The sequence below is a fragment of the Aotus nancymaae genome, unplaced genomic scaffold, assembly GCF_030222135.1.
Source record: "Aotus nancymaae isolate 86718 unplaced genomic scaffold, 86718_ANA_hifiasm-v0.15.2.pri h1tg000059l, whole genome shotgun sequence".
Classification (NCBI taxonomy): domain Eukaryota; kingdom Metazoa; phylum Chordata; class Mammalia; order Primates; family Aotidae; genus Aotus; species Aotus nancymaae.
In genome coordinates, this window is record NW_026988473.1 from 34,383,514 (window position 1) to 34,399,775 (window position 16,262).

The window sequence follows — 16,262 nt, forward strand, 5'->3', positions numbered from 1 at the left end:
ATTTTTAGTAGAGATGGAGTTTTGCCATATTTGCCAGACTGGTCCTGAACTCCTAACTTCAACTGATCCACTGGCTTCAGCCTCCCAGTGTGCTGGGATTACAGATGTGAGCCACCACATCCAGCCTTGTGTAATCTGAACATCATTTAAAAGTTTCTTATTATGGCATAAGTTTTCAAAAATGTTTTTCAAATGAAGATATGAGTCACAGTGAGTGAATAGTGATCATTAATGTTTATAGAATGTCTTCTAATTCCCAGAGCAGTGTAACTTACTTGATCCTTCCAATGACTACTTAGATAACTTTCATTATTTCCATTTTAGGATTTAGGGAACAAATCTGGGAGAGTTAAGCAATAGAATAATTCACTTGTCTACATAAAAGAACTTGTGGCACTGGAAACATGGTGACCTTTCTAATAAACTATTAACATACTGTTGTTTCAGAGTTGCTTTGTAAACCCTTCATAATGTTTGAAGCACTCTGATATATACCCATCTACACAGCAGAAGTGGCAAGGTGATGAGGTTTGCCTTTAGTGATCTCAGGCATTTGTTTTAGGTTAATTTTCCTATTCATGGAACCTATATTTTCAAGTCACCTCTGATGACTTGTGCCCCACAATCAGTATTTACTCTTAAGAAAGTATCATCATGTCCAACTGGTGATGATTTGAGTCACTAAATTGTCTTCTTCTAGAGATATTTGTATTGTAAGCTTCTCTGCAATTGAAGTATGAGGGGATCCAGATAGGCAAAGACTCCTCCAAAGACTGGAGGAAAATGATTCTTGTAGTGAGGAGAAAGTTGTGAGTGGTGCATTCATCCACCTGACTTAGTTCAGATGAGTAGGCCGGACCCACCTTCTTGATTGGTTAAAATGTATACCATGTAGTTTAAGAGATGCTGATAGGCAAGAAATGAAAACTGTGACCCCTCGTTTCCTAGGAGAGGTATTTGCCTGTAAGGTAGTCCACTCATTTCTCTGAACACAGCTGACTTTGATGAGCAAAAAAAGGCAACTATAATTCCGTTATTTAATTTTCCAAACAGGCTTACTAAATTGAATTTAATGGCACAACATTCATATTCAGATTTTACACATTGGAAGAAGACAAGAACCCAAGTAAAGGGATGAAGTATAGAGCCAGGTTTAATTTCACTTCGTGTTTCCGAAACCACCCGGTACCTATCCTATGTGTTTATGGGTGGTGCTGGGGGTGAGGGTGGGGCAGTTTAAGTCCCTTAAACAAAGACCTTTTCAATGCTTTGGTTTAAAACTTTAGAAAATATGTTCTGGAACGCCTCATCCTGTGACATGCTCCAAGAAAGAAAATTTCCACAGTCAGAAGATTTTGGAGTACACGGCACCCTGCATTCCACTCTCCAAAATCCACATGATACAGGGGCATATTGAAGGCTCCAAAAAATCCTGTAGTAAGGAAACCTGTTTCACTTGAAACATATGACCACAGAACCACAATGGGGTGGAGAGTGGAGGGGAAGGAGGGGCAGGAGGGGCTGGGGTCAAATAGCAGCAGGGAAGATCAGTTAGTGATTTGCCAAGCTTCCTTTGAGAAAGGTTGTTCTATCCAATATGCTGCTTTCCTAATGATTATCAGCTAATTCTGCTAAGAGCTGTTAATGGCTTCTAGACACATTTTAATCTCAACTTGAGAGAAAACTTTCTAGATATCATAACAGTCCAGCAATCAAATGGCATGCCTCAGGGATCGGAGCTCGCTAATAGAGCAGGTAAGAGAAGTAATAAAAAGATAATAATAGTAGTAGTCAACATTTTGGGGCCTTTATGTGCTCTCTAGTCCTCAGACATTATTCTGTGTTTTTCTTGGATTCCACATTGAATACTCGTCAAACCCCATGGCCCCAAATGGGAAGCAAGTATTAGTGTACCCATGTGATATGTGAGGAAGCTAAGGCATAGCAAGGTAAAATATCCTGCCCAAGCCTCAAAGGCCACCCTAACCCCAATGCACAAAGCTATCGTCCTGTACTTGCATGAGTAGCTTAGAAGGGATTTGGGCATTGATAAGAAGGCTGAATTAGATGAGCTACGAGTCTTCCTCTCATTAAACATACTTAATGTTAGCAAAAAGAAAGGTAAAAATTAAAATTAGTTTGCTTTTGTACACTACAGAAATATACATAGTTTTAAATCCAGGAACTCTTGAATTCCCCTCCCCACACCCCTCACTTTTTTTTAATCATGTGAAGGCATTTTTGTTCTGAGGCATGATGGCTAGTGACTGTAAGAGATTATCAAATATTTTTCCCACAGGGGAAGATAAAATTACCTTTACTAACTTACTGACTCTCCTATGTAATCACTAGTATATTAGCTTCCAGATTCAGCAACCCTAGAAACTGTGAATTAATGCTACCAGTCAGCAGAGAAAAAGCGAAGAATATTAACTCAAGTATCAATGCTTGGGGAAGAAGGAAGGCTTTACTCTCATCTGCCTCCATTTTGTTAAGAATATATGTGAGGAAACCAATCGTGCATTACAATCCATCTTTCTGGATAAAAGAACTTGCATTACAGCTGGGGGTGATTTGAAGTCCCCTTGGTTCTATGACCTCCTCATTTTTTTTTATAGAGAAAGAAGACTCTGAAGTTCAATGATTTTCGGCTTGAACTTGAAACTAAATTCAGGTTGCCTGCTTTTCTACTATGCAAACATACACACGCATGTAAATATCGTGCTTATCATTGAGCCCAGAATTGAGAAATGATTTATAGAAAGCACATAATTAATAAATGGCACAGTCAGAACTAGGACCCAATTTCATCCCAGGTCTAAGAGAGGGATGATGCCAGTAAGTAACAGATGTACTTGAGCGAGGGGTTCATCTGGTGTGCTTTTGTTCCACAGGCTGCCCTCAGCATTCATGGCATGTGCGGGGGACCAATGCTAGGTTTATTCTCCCTGGGAATCTTGTTCCCTTTTGTGAACTGGAAGGTAAGGATCCCACAGCCGTCTTCACAATTCCCAGTCAAAACTGGGCCCAGCCATTTTCTTTCTTCTCTCACCCCTGTTGGGAAAACTATTTGTCTTTGCCAAGGAAAGAATCCACAGTAGAATTAAACAGAGCTTTTAGCCTACCTATCTCTGACTTCAGTGATGTCTTTCTGGGAATAGAAATGAAAAAAGAAAAGAGGTAGTCATGAACTACAATATATCCTGACATCAAAGCTTACTCTTTAAGGTTAAATTAAGTCTTCTCTAAATTAAAGACCCACAACATTCACTGTAAAATAGATATTGAATTCAAGAATAGTTTTGTTGAAACACAATTTTGAAAATTCATATTTATAAATGTGAATTTCATTGTTTTCTGTGTATAGCTACCTAGATTTATAATTAATTTAAATTTATTAATTAATTAACTAATTTATGTAGGGGAGAAGGGACAAACTTGGGTTCTGACAGCTGGATCTTCATTTTGCTGCTCTGGCAAACTAATTATTTGGAGAAACAGTATAACCATACTTTTAAAATATTTAAAATAGCAGAATTTTCTCAATCTAGCAAAATTGCCATTTTTCACTTATTGCCATGTGCGTGCACACTTAAATGCATGTATTTCAAGAAAGTTTTTAGATTCCAGAAAGCTTAACTTTACACTTATTTATGTATATACTATAGGGTATTCCATAAAGTCTCTGTCAGATAGTATACCTGATTAGGTCTCTGTGGCTACTTGACCCCTATTGACCTCTCTTCTAGATAAATCTTGTGGGGCCAGATAAAGAGATTGATTGACAGCAAGCATTCTGGTATTTGCAGCACTTTGCAAGCAGTCTTAATCACTTGTCTGATATTGGGGTTGACAAGAATATTGTTTCTTTGGGGAGATAATGTGAGAGAAGATAATATCCCAGCCACAAAAAGTAGGAGCTAGCTATATAAGATCTTAGTACACTGTAAACATTAATTTATTATCTATATTAGTAGTTTTTTTCTATTTGATCAGGAAAACCACATTGACTTCTCTTATTGAAATCACCTTGTCATTTTGGGCAACCATTGGGGCCTTCATTTACCCTCCACCAGCCTCTAAGACATATCCTCTGCCTAGATATTTACTAAAATAGAGTAAATATTATAAATTTTTGTTACCTTTCCCCTCATCAGTGGCCATGGCTGATCCTACTAAGCAATCGTGGCTCTCCTTGCCACAGAACGTGGCTACAACCTCAAAATCTGTCTTAACATGGCTCTCCAGCTAGCTATTATAGGTCAACCAGGCTTAGCCCTCCAGTTGAAATCCATTTGCCCTTTACTGGTAGGCCAGGGGCAAGCAAAAGGTATGCATCAAGCCAAATCTAGCTGCCCCCCTGTGTTTGGTATGGCTTTCAAGCTAAAAATGATTTTGACATTTTTAAATGGTTGGAAAAAATGTCAAAAGAATAATATTTCTGGCACATAAATATTATATCAAATACTAATTTCAGTGCCCATAAATAAAATTTTACTAAAACACAGCCAGGCTCTTCTGTTTGGATATTGTCTATGGTTACTTACATGCTATAAGACAAGACCCAAGTAATTGTGACAGATACCGCATGACTCACAAAACCTAAACTATGTATTGTCTGGCTTTTATATTAGAAATGTTCAGACCACTAGTTTAGACCAAAGCACAAGTATTCAAATCACACACATTGATTTAGTTTCTTCAAACAATAATGGAGAAAGCATTCTGGAACTCTTACCGAGGTCTCTTTTGTTTTTTTCTGAACAACTAGAGAAGCCAAAAGGTTTGTTTTCTCTGATTGAGAAGGCTCAGCTACCTAGCAGTGACCAGAGCATCACATGATATTTTCTAGTGGTCCTAATCTCTGCTAGATTGCTCTGCCTCCTCTACAAGAGAAACTGCTCTTTGACTTTTCACTATTTGTTAAGAAATATAAACCTTAAATGACAAGACTATTAAATGCACTTGCTAGTATTCAGACTCAAATAAAAAAATATCCAAACTAGGGAGTCAGGGGACTCGGTCAGAGTTCTTGGGAAGAGAAATAGGAGTAATAATTTCTGTATAAAAGCTGTCAATAACCAAAATGACTGCATTATCTCCAATATCTGAAGTTTTCCTTAACCTCTGAAAGTATTCCAATGAGAACTGAGGTTTCAGCATCTTTTTAAGTAGTAAGAGAAAGAAACCCTAAGGAGAAAAAAATTATTGCTAGAAATCTAATGATCACCATGAAATTATCTGGTGTCTTCAATTAAAGAACAAAATACTCCTTAATAAAACTGCGTTATGGGAGTTGAGGTGAAGGCAGTTTGAGTAGGCTGTTTCCAAAACATGTAGCCAAGATTTGAGATGGACAGCCAGGATCTCTAAGGCATAGAACTCCTCATCTCATTATTCTTTCCATAGACACCTTTGTCAAATTTCCCATTAACTTTTTTCTTCTTCATCCAGGGTGCACTAGGAGGTCTTCTTACTGGAATCACCTTGTCATTTTGGGTGGCCATTGGGGCTTTCATTTACCCTGCACCAGCCTCTAAGACATGGCCTTTGCCTCTATCAACAGACCAATGTATCAAATCAAATGTGACAGCAACAGGGCCTCCAGTACTATCCAGCAGGTATGCTGATTTTTAAGATGGCACTAAGTCCCAGAGAGTGGGTCACCCAGTAAGAGGGAAGTGCACTCTTCAGAGATAAGTCTGATGAGACATATGTAGCTCTGTTATGAGACTCACTCTGGGAGGTACCCAGCACTGAAGAGTGCCATGCAGGGCTGCAGCTTTCTGCAGATGTCCATTCCTCTGTATTCAGACATACAAAAACGAATTTGGTGAAAGAGTTCATTGGAGATATGAGTACAAAACACAAAAAACACTGGAGGGTTGAAAGACAGGTGACTGAGTATGAGGAACATAATGTCCTCAAAAGAATAAAACTGAGAAGAAGAAGTTTTTGAGCAATGAGAATAATGCTTACGGGCATGCTGAGTTAGGAGCACTGCTGTGAACCTATGGGTTCTAAACCATGCAATATGGACACAGGGTTTAACAGAGGATTTCCCTTTCTACTTCTGAGTGGGGTAGATGACAAAAGTATCAAAATGCATCAGATAGTATGGTGTAGACAGAAGACTGTGGACTTTGAAATATGAAATACCTGGGTTTGGATTTTGGTTTTACCATTTATTCCCTCTGTATCTTTGGACAAGTTAGTAAGTTGTAACTTCTTGAATTCTCAGAGCCCTTGACTGAAAAAATCAGGGTATTAGCACCTACTATGCTTCATTTTTGAGAGAATCAAATGAGATAAGATTATATATATTTAGCAAGTAGCACTATGACTTTAATAAATGTTCATTCTCACATTCTAATTGTACGTACGAGCAAGTCTAGAAATACAGGATTTGTGGTTTTTGTGTATCCAGAGAAGTACCTCATTTTTATTAGTCCCTTTCTGATTATCATCAATACCTTCCTGTACTGGCTCATTCCCTCTGAGTCCAGCCTTCTCAAACTGGCCAGATAATATGGCGAATTACATTTATGAAAGTCTCTCTCGGCCCAGCATATCTTCTCCTCTCCATTGTCTTTGTCAATTTTGAGACTAGTTTCATCTTCACAAAGTCCAGAAAAGTGAAATGATCTTATTTGTATTATTTAATTACTCTATTTTTCTATCTTCTCTTCTTTTCTAATACAATCCATTCTATCCAAGCAGTCACTAGATTTATTTTTTCTGAAGCACCTTCCTGAACTCATTACTACCACATGGAGATGACTTCAATGATTCGTGTGCTTGTGGAAAAAAACACAGCCCTTTTATCCTGGAGCTAAGTATCTGCCAAAATTAAAACCTTCCTGTGGTTTTAATGTTTATTAATGTTATTAACCATTCTTTTCCTTCTACTCTGAATTCTGTTCCTTCTCTTCTACCTTATGCCGATCCCACTCTTTCCTACATTTGAGTCCTTAATCAAACTATTCTCTTTATAGGAATGTCTTTTAGTGTTCATTTCTACTCTCCTAAAATCTGTTTATCTTTCAAGAGCCAGAGTAGTGTCCCTCATTGTTCCATAAAATTCATTTTGACTTAGGTTCCAAATAGGCACTCCATTATCTTGCTTCCATTTGCCTTTGAGTTTTATTTTCTTTCCATAAATTTTATATCAAATAATTTAAACGTAGCTATAGTTCCCCATAAACCGTGTTGATTCGTCTCTCCTGCATATATTTACTGTATTCTCTTCTTGGAATGCTAATTCCTGGCCCTGAGTACCCTCTTTGCTTGATTATGAATTGTTCTCTCAAAATGAGGTATCATCTCACACATTAGTCTGAATTTGATACTTTCTCTGAAGGCTACCAAAATCTTTAATACCTTTTCTACTCAGGCAAACCAACCCATTTTATGGTTGTCTATTAGCTCTTATATGTAGGCTTTGTGGCTTTCTCATCTTTATATCACTAATGCCTGTCACAATTCCTGGCACTAAATCTGGGCTTAATAAATGTCTGAAGAATAAATAATACAAATGGAATGAAAGACACAATCCTCATTGTAATACTTATAATTCAGTATATATATTGTTATATTTATAATTCAGGGATGAATTGGATAGATTGGAATACAAAACACATCTTCTCTAAATATAATTTTTTAAACGGCAAAAAGTTATGCTTTAGGCTTTTGAGATGCCAGGCCCTAAAATGAATCCTGAGCAGTCCTCTACATTACTGTGGGTCTTTAGAATGCAGAATCGGTGACATGTGCTGTTCTCCACAGACCTGCAATAGCTGATACCTGGTACTCGATCTCCTACCTTTACTACAGTGCAGTGGGCTGCCTAGGATGCATTGCTGCTGGAGTAATCATCAGCCTCATAACAGGTTGGTTATAATTCCTCACTTTGGAACTAAAGAAAACATGGGTTAGTACATGCATTGGTGGACTGGCTGGCTGGCTTACTGGTTTGAATTCAAGTTTCCCACAAAATCCCTTCTTCCCAGAGAGATGTCTACTCTCTCCAAGCTGACATACAAAAGCAATCCCCTTCATTATTGTATATCTGATTATTAATATCTAAAACATATATTCAAATATTTCCCATATATTATTTTTTAAAAAAAGATGTCTTGACACATGTCCCCTCAAGGCTGGAGTATGAAAAATCCTCTGTAATGTCACAAACATCAAGTAAGTTTAAGTATTCCGAGTGGTTCTTTTCCTTTCATCTCAGTAAGAGACAAGATTTTGTCATCAACATCTTATTATCTCATGGAGTCAGCCTTTGCTAATGTACTAGAAAAGCAAAGGAAAGCCTTACTGTTGTTTTTACCTATGTTGTCCCAAAGGAGGCTGCTCCTCTAGGGTCATGGAGTTCTCTGCAGTGAGCAGCTTTACTGCAAGCCATTTTTAGCAACAGTGTCTACCATCCATAGTTGCCCTTTTAATGGATTAATGTCCTTTTGTGTCAAAGCTCATGAGGGGTTGGTAGTGGTGGTGAGAGTGTGGGAGGGAATGGGGTGGAATAAGTTCATTGTACTCTTATCCCTCCACCTCCTTGGAGCATATATTTTAGCTAAAAAAATTTTAAGGTTTTCTACTTTTCCACAACTGTTATATACTAACGAGCAATCACCAACGTTCTTACTCAACACAAAACCTGAATGGCAACATTTTTGATGATGGTATACGAGAAATGTTATATGCAAGCTCCAATGCCCTATTGTTCTCGGTATGATGTCACTAGCCATTCACTGAAATTTAAGAAGATCTTGGCTATGATAAAGAATACACTATAAATCTGGTAAACCCAGTCTTTCACATAGTAACAACTCTCTAAATATCTTTATGTAAGTGGTTTCAGATGAAAGACTGTTTATTCATTTTGTTTAGATTTTGCCTTAGTATCCTGACATCTGTGACTCCTTAATGCTAGTGAGATATACCTAGACATTTCAGTTTAGTGGTCAGTCACCACTTAGAAGACAGTCAAGGTTTTGGCTACCTGAACATTTCCTTCTAAAGCAGGAAATATGTACACACGGAATCCAGTGGTTTGCCAGTCTATATTTTCCATGTGTGCACCAGAATTAGTATGCTCTTAGGTTAATGCAGCAGCACTTATATTAAATTTGATTGAAAATTCTTTGACATTTTCAGGATGAACAGTTCTTCTGATATCAATCCCTATGTTTTCTTTTTCTCCAAATGAGCCAGGTCTTAGTGAAATGACCTCAAGACCAGAGGGAACACTCTACCAAAGTCTAATTATACCTTCAAACATTTGGAAGAATTTTTGAACGTGACCACCAGATGTTCTTGCCTCCTGATGCCTGTCTTCCAAATGAGGCCTTAGTGCTAATCTGATACCCTCAGGTCTGCTCACTTAGGGGCTTTAACAAATCTTCTGTAATACCTACTGAATCTTTTAAAGAAAGTCTTACAATGTTTAAATGTAGAATAGGGTCAGTAAGGAAGGACAAGGGCCTTTTGTGGGCCTGTTCTCCTTGTGTCATATTTTATCTTGGTCTTATTTGGTCTTAATAGGTGATGTCTTCAATTATACTTCTTCCAGATAAAATAAGGCACCTCAAAGATATGCTATGTATGTTACTCATAGATGTTGACACATAGAATTATGTCTATGTATGTGGATTAGCAACTCCAGAAAGTTTACATCATTGATCATTTTTTGCATCAGCTTCTGAAAGGAGATCTTGGCCCAAGATACACTTTAAATTCTTCATTTTTACTGATAAAATTCTGCTGGGTGGCTGAAAGTTATTTTTTTTTAATTTTTCCTTTTTAGACATGTGGAATGAAAATACTATTTCCTAAATCAAATACAAATACCATTATTGATTTATCAAGTGACCAAAAGATCCCATTATCAGGACAGTATATATAGATTAATGCTACTCTGTTTTTCAGTGTATAGTAGTTCATAGTTATCTGAATCTTACTATATTTTTCTCATTTACCATAAAGCTGCATGTCTCAGCTATAAAGTCTTCAGTTATCAGTCTATTATTTTATATTTTAGATTATGGTTTCATACACTAAGGTTAAATCCGGCCTACTACCTGTTTTTTTTTTTTTTTTTAACTTTTCTATGAACAAAGCTTGCCCATTTATTTGCTCTTGACTATGGTTGGTTTCACTCTACAAAGGCAGAGTTGAATAGTGGCAACAAAAATCCTTTGGCCAGCAACACCTAAAATATTTACTATCTATCTCTTAACATAAAAAAAAGTTAGTGTTTGTATTAGATCATTCATGTCAGAGAAATTTACTGCACTACTTTATAAATTGTCAGGAATTGTGTAGCTCTATGTAATATAGATATAGTGATATAGCTCAGTTGTATTCTAGCTTTCAGTTTGCTGTGGCGAAATCTGATACTATTCTTAATTTCTGATTCTTGGATGTAATCTACCTTATTTCAGTCTCTCTCTCTTCTTTGTAACACATACTCACACACACATACATACACACTCATGCCATTCTTTCTGTTGAAACTTTATAGGCCGTCTCTTTTTTTCTGAAATTTTATGTCCTTTCCATTCCTAACCTGGCTTTCCTGACTTTCAACTTAAGCCTATATCTTGTACTCGGGACTTCTGCTGAGAGTTTTGGGGCTTGTGCCCCATAGAGGGACCATGTAGGAAATGGATTTTAGGTCGCACTCTGCTCATGGAGTCAGTACCTTGGCATAGAGTTGCTTCGGTCCAGAGGAAGGGGAACTTTTCTCCAACCCACCCCAAGTTACTATACACCTAGTGACATTTCCTCTGCAATTATGAACTTTCTTTTTCCTTAGGAAAAACCCACTTCTCTACAGGAAATGATCTCATCCCCTTTGACCTTCTCTTTTCTTACATAATGCATTCACAGTCCTGTAGTTTCTTGATGAACTTGGTTTCAACCAATTTTCTCAACAGCTACTCATGCCCAATCCCCAAGGTCTTGCTATGAAAGAGATGATAAATCCACAATTGAAGGCAAATACAGAGATTCTGATTTGAGAATTTGAGTTTCATTTTCATTTTTAACTTTCCTACCTGTGAGAATTATAGCCCTATACTTTGTTTTACCATCTACTATCTCCAAAAGGCAATATTATCTTTTTTCTAGAAGGAAACAGAATCTAAATCCAAATGAATTAGAGTCCTGTCCTTCTTAGCAAATCTCAGGACCTGCTCTTAAGTGACAATAGATCTACATTATTTGTTGGAGTGTTTGATACTAGTGTGGTTCATTCAGAGACAAAACTCTTCCCTATTTGAAACCTTGGAAATGGCTTTGTCCAAGATTAAATTCTTCTGATTCAGAGTTGCCCTTGGATAGGACTCTGAGGTTTTTTAACTCCTCCTCTGCCACTCACACATACACACATTAAGGCAAATGGAGGGTTACAGACTCTAAGATCACGTATGTTTAACTAAACATATGCTTCATCATTTATCAGCTCATAGAAAAGTTTATCATTTTCTCATCCATGAAATAGAATAACAATGCCTACCTATTTATAGGGATTAGTGATAATTTGTGTAAAATGTGCTCAGTATGTAGAATACACTCAGTAATTGATAAATATTATTATTGACACTAGTAAAATTCTATGTGGTCAAATGTCTTTTGACGGGGTGACATAATCCCAGGGAATACATTATTTAAACCTCAGATTTAGAATTTAAAAAATCTGTATTTTTGACCAGGCACAATGGCTCATGCCTGTAATCCCAGCACTTTGGGAGGTTGAGGCAGGCAGATCACCTGAGGTCAGGAGTTCGAGGCCAACCTAACCAACATGGTGAAACCCCATCTCTACCAAAAATACAAACAATTAGCCAGCTGTGGTGGCACATAGCTGTAGTCACAGCTACTCCAGAGGCTGAGGCAGTAGAATCACTTGAACCCGGAAGGTGGAAGTTGCAGTGAGCCAAGATCATGCCACTGCATTCCAGTCTGGGCAAAACAGAATGAGACTGTGTCTCAAACAACCAACCAACCAAACATCTCCTTTTGTGTGTGTGTGTCTCAAGAAAACACTTTGAGAAAAAGTTTGTGAATTGGCACAGTATCTGGCACTTAAGAGGAATTTTATCAATGGTGTAACCGCTAATCCACTCCCCCTCTAGGGATTTTTACACTACACTGACTATGGGACTAATAACTATAATTGAATAAGATTGGGTATTAGTGAATAGTCTTTATGACTTAAAAATTTGCATAAGTTCTGGGAGGAGCAAAATCATTGGCCTTTACATGTTGGTTTGAATATCAATTAGACTCTTGTTCCACAGCAGGATTTGAAGAAATAGGACATTGAACAGGTATGTTTCAAGGAAAAGAAAAGGAGGTGTGAGGCATGAGGAGGTGTGAGGAATGTTTAAAATAGCTGGGAGGAACATGAGGGTATTGCTTATTCAGGAGGTTAGGGTGAAACAAAAGAAGGAACAATAAAAATACTTTCTAATTTTATAAATACAGACTTAGATGATCTTAAATATTAATATGTCTGGTTCGGCTAAAACTCAAGAGCTTTTTTTAAAGGAAGAAATTGCATAATTACTGATAAGCACTCTGCTGGCCGAAGAAGGGTACTAGTAGAGTTTTCCATGATAGATATTTAAAAATAAATAGGTTGTCTCTGTTTAACGCTACAGTCATGAGCCTATCTGACCTGACAATTTGTTGATGTTTAAAAACAAACTCCTGCCCCTTTCAGCAGTTAACCAGTTTCTGTTACTTAACCACTCAGTCCTGTTTTCACCCTTATTTTAAAAAGTAATCTACTTTTCAAGTTGTTAATGTTAGATCTGTAAAGAAAGACTGGTGGCCTGCAACCATCTAATAATCTATTTGTTCTTTTGTTAATAGGTTACCAAAGAGGTGAGGATATTCAACCACTGTTAATTAGACCAGTTGGTAATTTATTTTGCTTTTGGTCCAAGAAGTACAAAAGACTATGCTGGTGTGGAGTTCAGCATGACAGTGTGATAGAGCAGGTGAGCTGATATTTGAGCTTCTAAAAATGTGTATGTACTCAGAGGGATTCCTGGTTTTGCCCATTTGAACTGGCTGCAAAGACGCACTGGAAAGCGAAGGTGGTGAATGTTAGAACTTCAAAGAATTTGGGTTTCAACTTCAGAGTTACCTCAGCTAATCAGCTTTTAAGCACATAAATAGGTTGGTAGGTAAAAGTGCCTTTGAGCTGAATTACTGGCATTGCAAGTAGTCAGTTTTCAAAGTTTGTTTTAACCCCTGTGAAGGTAAATTCTAGGAAAATATCAAAGTGAATAGAAAAAGAACAAATTGAAGGCACATTCTCCTGTAACAGTTCATAGCATGGACTTTAGAGTCAGACAGTCCTGGGATTAATCCTGGTTCCGTGTCCTACATTCCTTGGGTAAATTATTTAACTCCTAAATTTCAGCTTTTTTAAAATCCTAAAACTGGGCGGGTGGTGGGGGGAATTACACAGAGCAACATGGACACAAGCATTTCTAGTTCCATGGGATATAAATGTAAAACAAGGCCATGGTGGGAATGTACAGGCAAAGAAGCAGCAAGATGCACCTAACTCTCCAACTCTTCAGCTCTCCTTATTCCAGGAAAAAGAAGTGTGTTTAGGTCAGGCAGAACTAGAGACGCTGTCCAAGTACTATTAAGGCTTCATCAGCCAAAGACCACCAGAAAGAGCCTCTAGTTAGGCAAAATTGGACTTAACTAACTTGATGCAGCAAGGTAGGGTACTCCAGAGGAACTGGGGAATGCCACCCTCAACAAGGGGGAGGAAGAATATGTCTTTATAAGGTTTGGGTTCCCACTGAAGGATTCTAAAAGGGGTCTATGGGAAGTAGAAAATGACTGCAAAGCTGTCTGGGGCAGCATTGGTAAGAGTGCAGTGGTCACTCAAAGGGTTGTTTTGGCATTTGATGACTGCCAGACCTTGGGAGCAGCTGGCCTTATCAGCGTCTGTCTTCCCAGCTTGATTAAGGGCAGGAGTGGTTTGTTGTTATTGTTGTTGTATTTTTCTTTTTAGTTTAAACTTATATTCACTTTTAGTCCCAGATATTTTATTCTTTTAGGACTTTAGGAGATGGACTCCTAACCCATATCATGGCAAATATTTCTGAGGTGTCCATTGCTCTCCTCTTTAGAAAACAGCAGAATAGCATGTATATCACCTAAAGCTGAGTTTACTACTTATGGCAGGAGGGGAGGGCACCACGTTGACAGAGAGGCTCAGAATATGAAAGTAAGGTGCAGACACTTATAGGATTCTGAGCCTAAGTGACTTAAGGTAGATCTTTCAATTCAAGGTTCTTATTGCAACTGGGCAAAACTATGATGTGAGAATTTAAAATTGGAAAACATAGGTGAGGGTCCTAAAGTCAGTTTTGATAATTAAACAGTGGCTTGACAAGCAAGGAGTTTGCTTCATTGAACAATCTATACTTTTGAGAAAAAGGTTATTTACCCAGATGGGCAATTTATTTTGCTGAGAAGGTAGCTGGTTAAGCAGACTGTTTGTATAAATGAATTTTGAGGAAGTTGTAGAAGCAATAGATCAAGTTACTCATTGATTTGCAGACTCAGAAAGACAGAATTTCCTGGAATAAATAATAAATTAATGCAGGCAGCTTCTGTCCTCGAGGCTAACTTGAATGGGAGGGGACACTCCTTGTGTCACTATTGGGCTCCTTTGCCAAAAAAATAATGTTGATTAGCATCCAGGGGAATTTACATATAGGTGTCCCTGTTATTATTAAGAGGGCCTCCTATTCCCAGATAGAAAGGGGGTCATCTCTATCTGAGACACAGTTGTGTCTCTCCTTATAAGGTAATACTACTACCTCACAGGATTGCTGTATTAAATGAGAGATGTATAAATTTCTCCATGCAACACAAGACATACTATAAATCCTCACTAAATTGTTCTTTTTGGTGTTATTATCATTAGAAATAGTACCTTACGTGGATTATCAAAATTATCAGTTAGAGAATGTCTTAGGACAAAGTGGTTTATGTTTATTTTGTACTTACATATAATTTTTTGATGGTAAGGCCTAAGCAAGATTCTCTCAGGTTAATTTGGAGTACATCAAGGCTATCTTGCTAATATGTGTCTTTCTATTTTCCTCAGGAAAATCTTGAGAATGGCAGTGACTGGAAACAAGGGGCTGAATCTGTCTTACCAAACGGACTGAGGCGAGAAAGCCTGGTACATGTTCCAGGCTATGATCCCAAGGATAAAAGCTACAACAATATGGCTTTTGAGATTACCCATTTCTAAGGCAATACCTGTATGAATGCACACACCCACTCATACATGCACACACACACACACACAGAGACTCCACATACGTCTTGCCTATTGGTTAGCAGACATGTATAGTTGCCATTCCTAGGAGGTAGGGATGTCCAGTGCCTATTTGTACTTATTTATAGCTACATGCAAAATGACTGTTTCCTAGGATATTCCTTGAAAGACTCCAACTTTCAGAGAAAAAACCAGCTTGCTCCTTATGTCCTTGACTATTTCCTTATTGAATAAATGAGAACTGGATTTCATCACTATTCAAGAAATCAAAGTCTCTTTGTTTGGTGTCATATTAAATTCCAGGTTTTTCATTTCAGTCATTTTTTGACCATCAAAATATCTTGGCGTTTAGAGGCAGAATGGGAAATAGGAATATGCATGTTTAATGCTTTTCTGCCATGATGGATAAAACAGGAATGACATCCACCCCCGACCTCATACTTCACATACATGTAGACATATTTTATGCCATCCATCTCCCATCCTGTAGCTGCAATTGGCACACAACTAATATTAACATCCCTTCACTGCCACCGTTAGGTCCTTTTCCAGTCATTCCAGTCATTAGCTGTCCTGACCAAACATTTAAAAAAAATCAGCTAAGCACAGAAGAAGAGAGGTATGTCTGGTTAGTGGGAGAAGTTATAACTAAAAACTCTGCTCTTTTTGTGCTGACCATGCAGTATTTCTTCTTCCTATCTATCACTTTACAATGAAAAATTGCCCCAGTGCTCAAGAAGTCTGGAGTCTTTTTCCAGGGCTAGGTAAAAGGAAAAGGAATGTCCCATAGAAAGTTGTTAGGATAGAATTTGGTAAAAGAACCTTGGAAATAGTGTACCTGACCATAGGAGATTTCACTAGCCATAGAGTTCTTTGGACAAAATACACTGTCCACAAGACTTGTACTCTGCTCATTCAGCTCATATGA

The 16,262-nt window shown here is 37.8% G+C and overlaps 1 protein-coding gene across 3 annotated transcripts in view; it reads left to right on the forward strand.

Moving 5' to 3' along the window:
* Nucleotides 1-15,591, forward strand: part of SLC5A12 (solute carrier family 5 member 12) — a 56,741-nt gene extending 41,150 nt beyond the window's left edge. For 2 of the 3 annotated variants that reach the window (XM_012452230.3, XM_012452229.3), the window contains 5 exons: nt 2,895-2,981; nt 5,455-5,621; nt 7,786-7,889; nt 12,889-13,016; nt 15,158-15,591. In XM_012452230.3, the coding sequence (XP_012307653.1) occupies nt 2,895-2,981; nt 5,455-5,621; nt 7,786-7,889; nt 12,889-13,016; nt 15,158-15,307 (636 nt within the window). In that variant the 3' untranslated portion in view covers nt 15,308-15,591. The remainder of the gene's footprint in view (nt 1-2,894; nt 2,982-5,454; nt 5,622-7,785; nt 7,890-12,888; nt 13,017-15,157) is intronic. The other variant, XM_012452231.3, reaches the window with a different exon arrangement.
* Nucleotides 15,592-16,262: the final 671 nt, after the last annotated feature.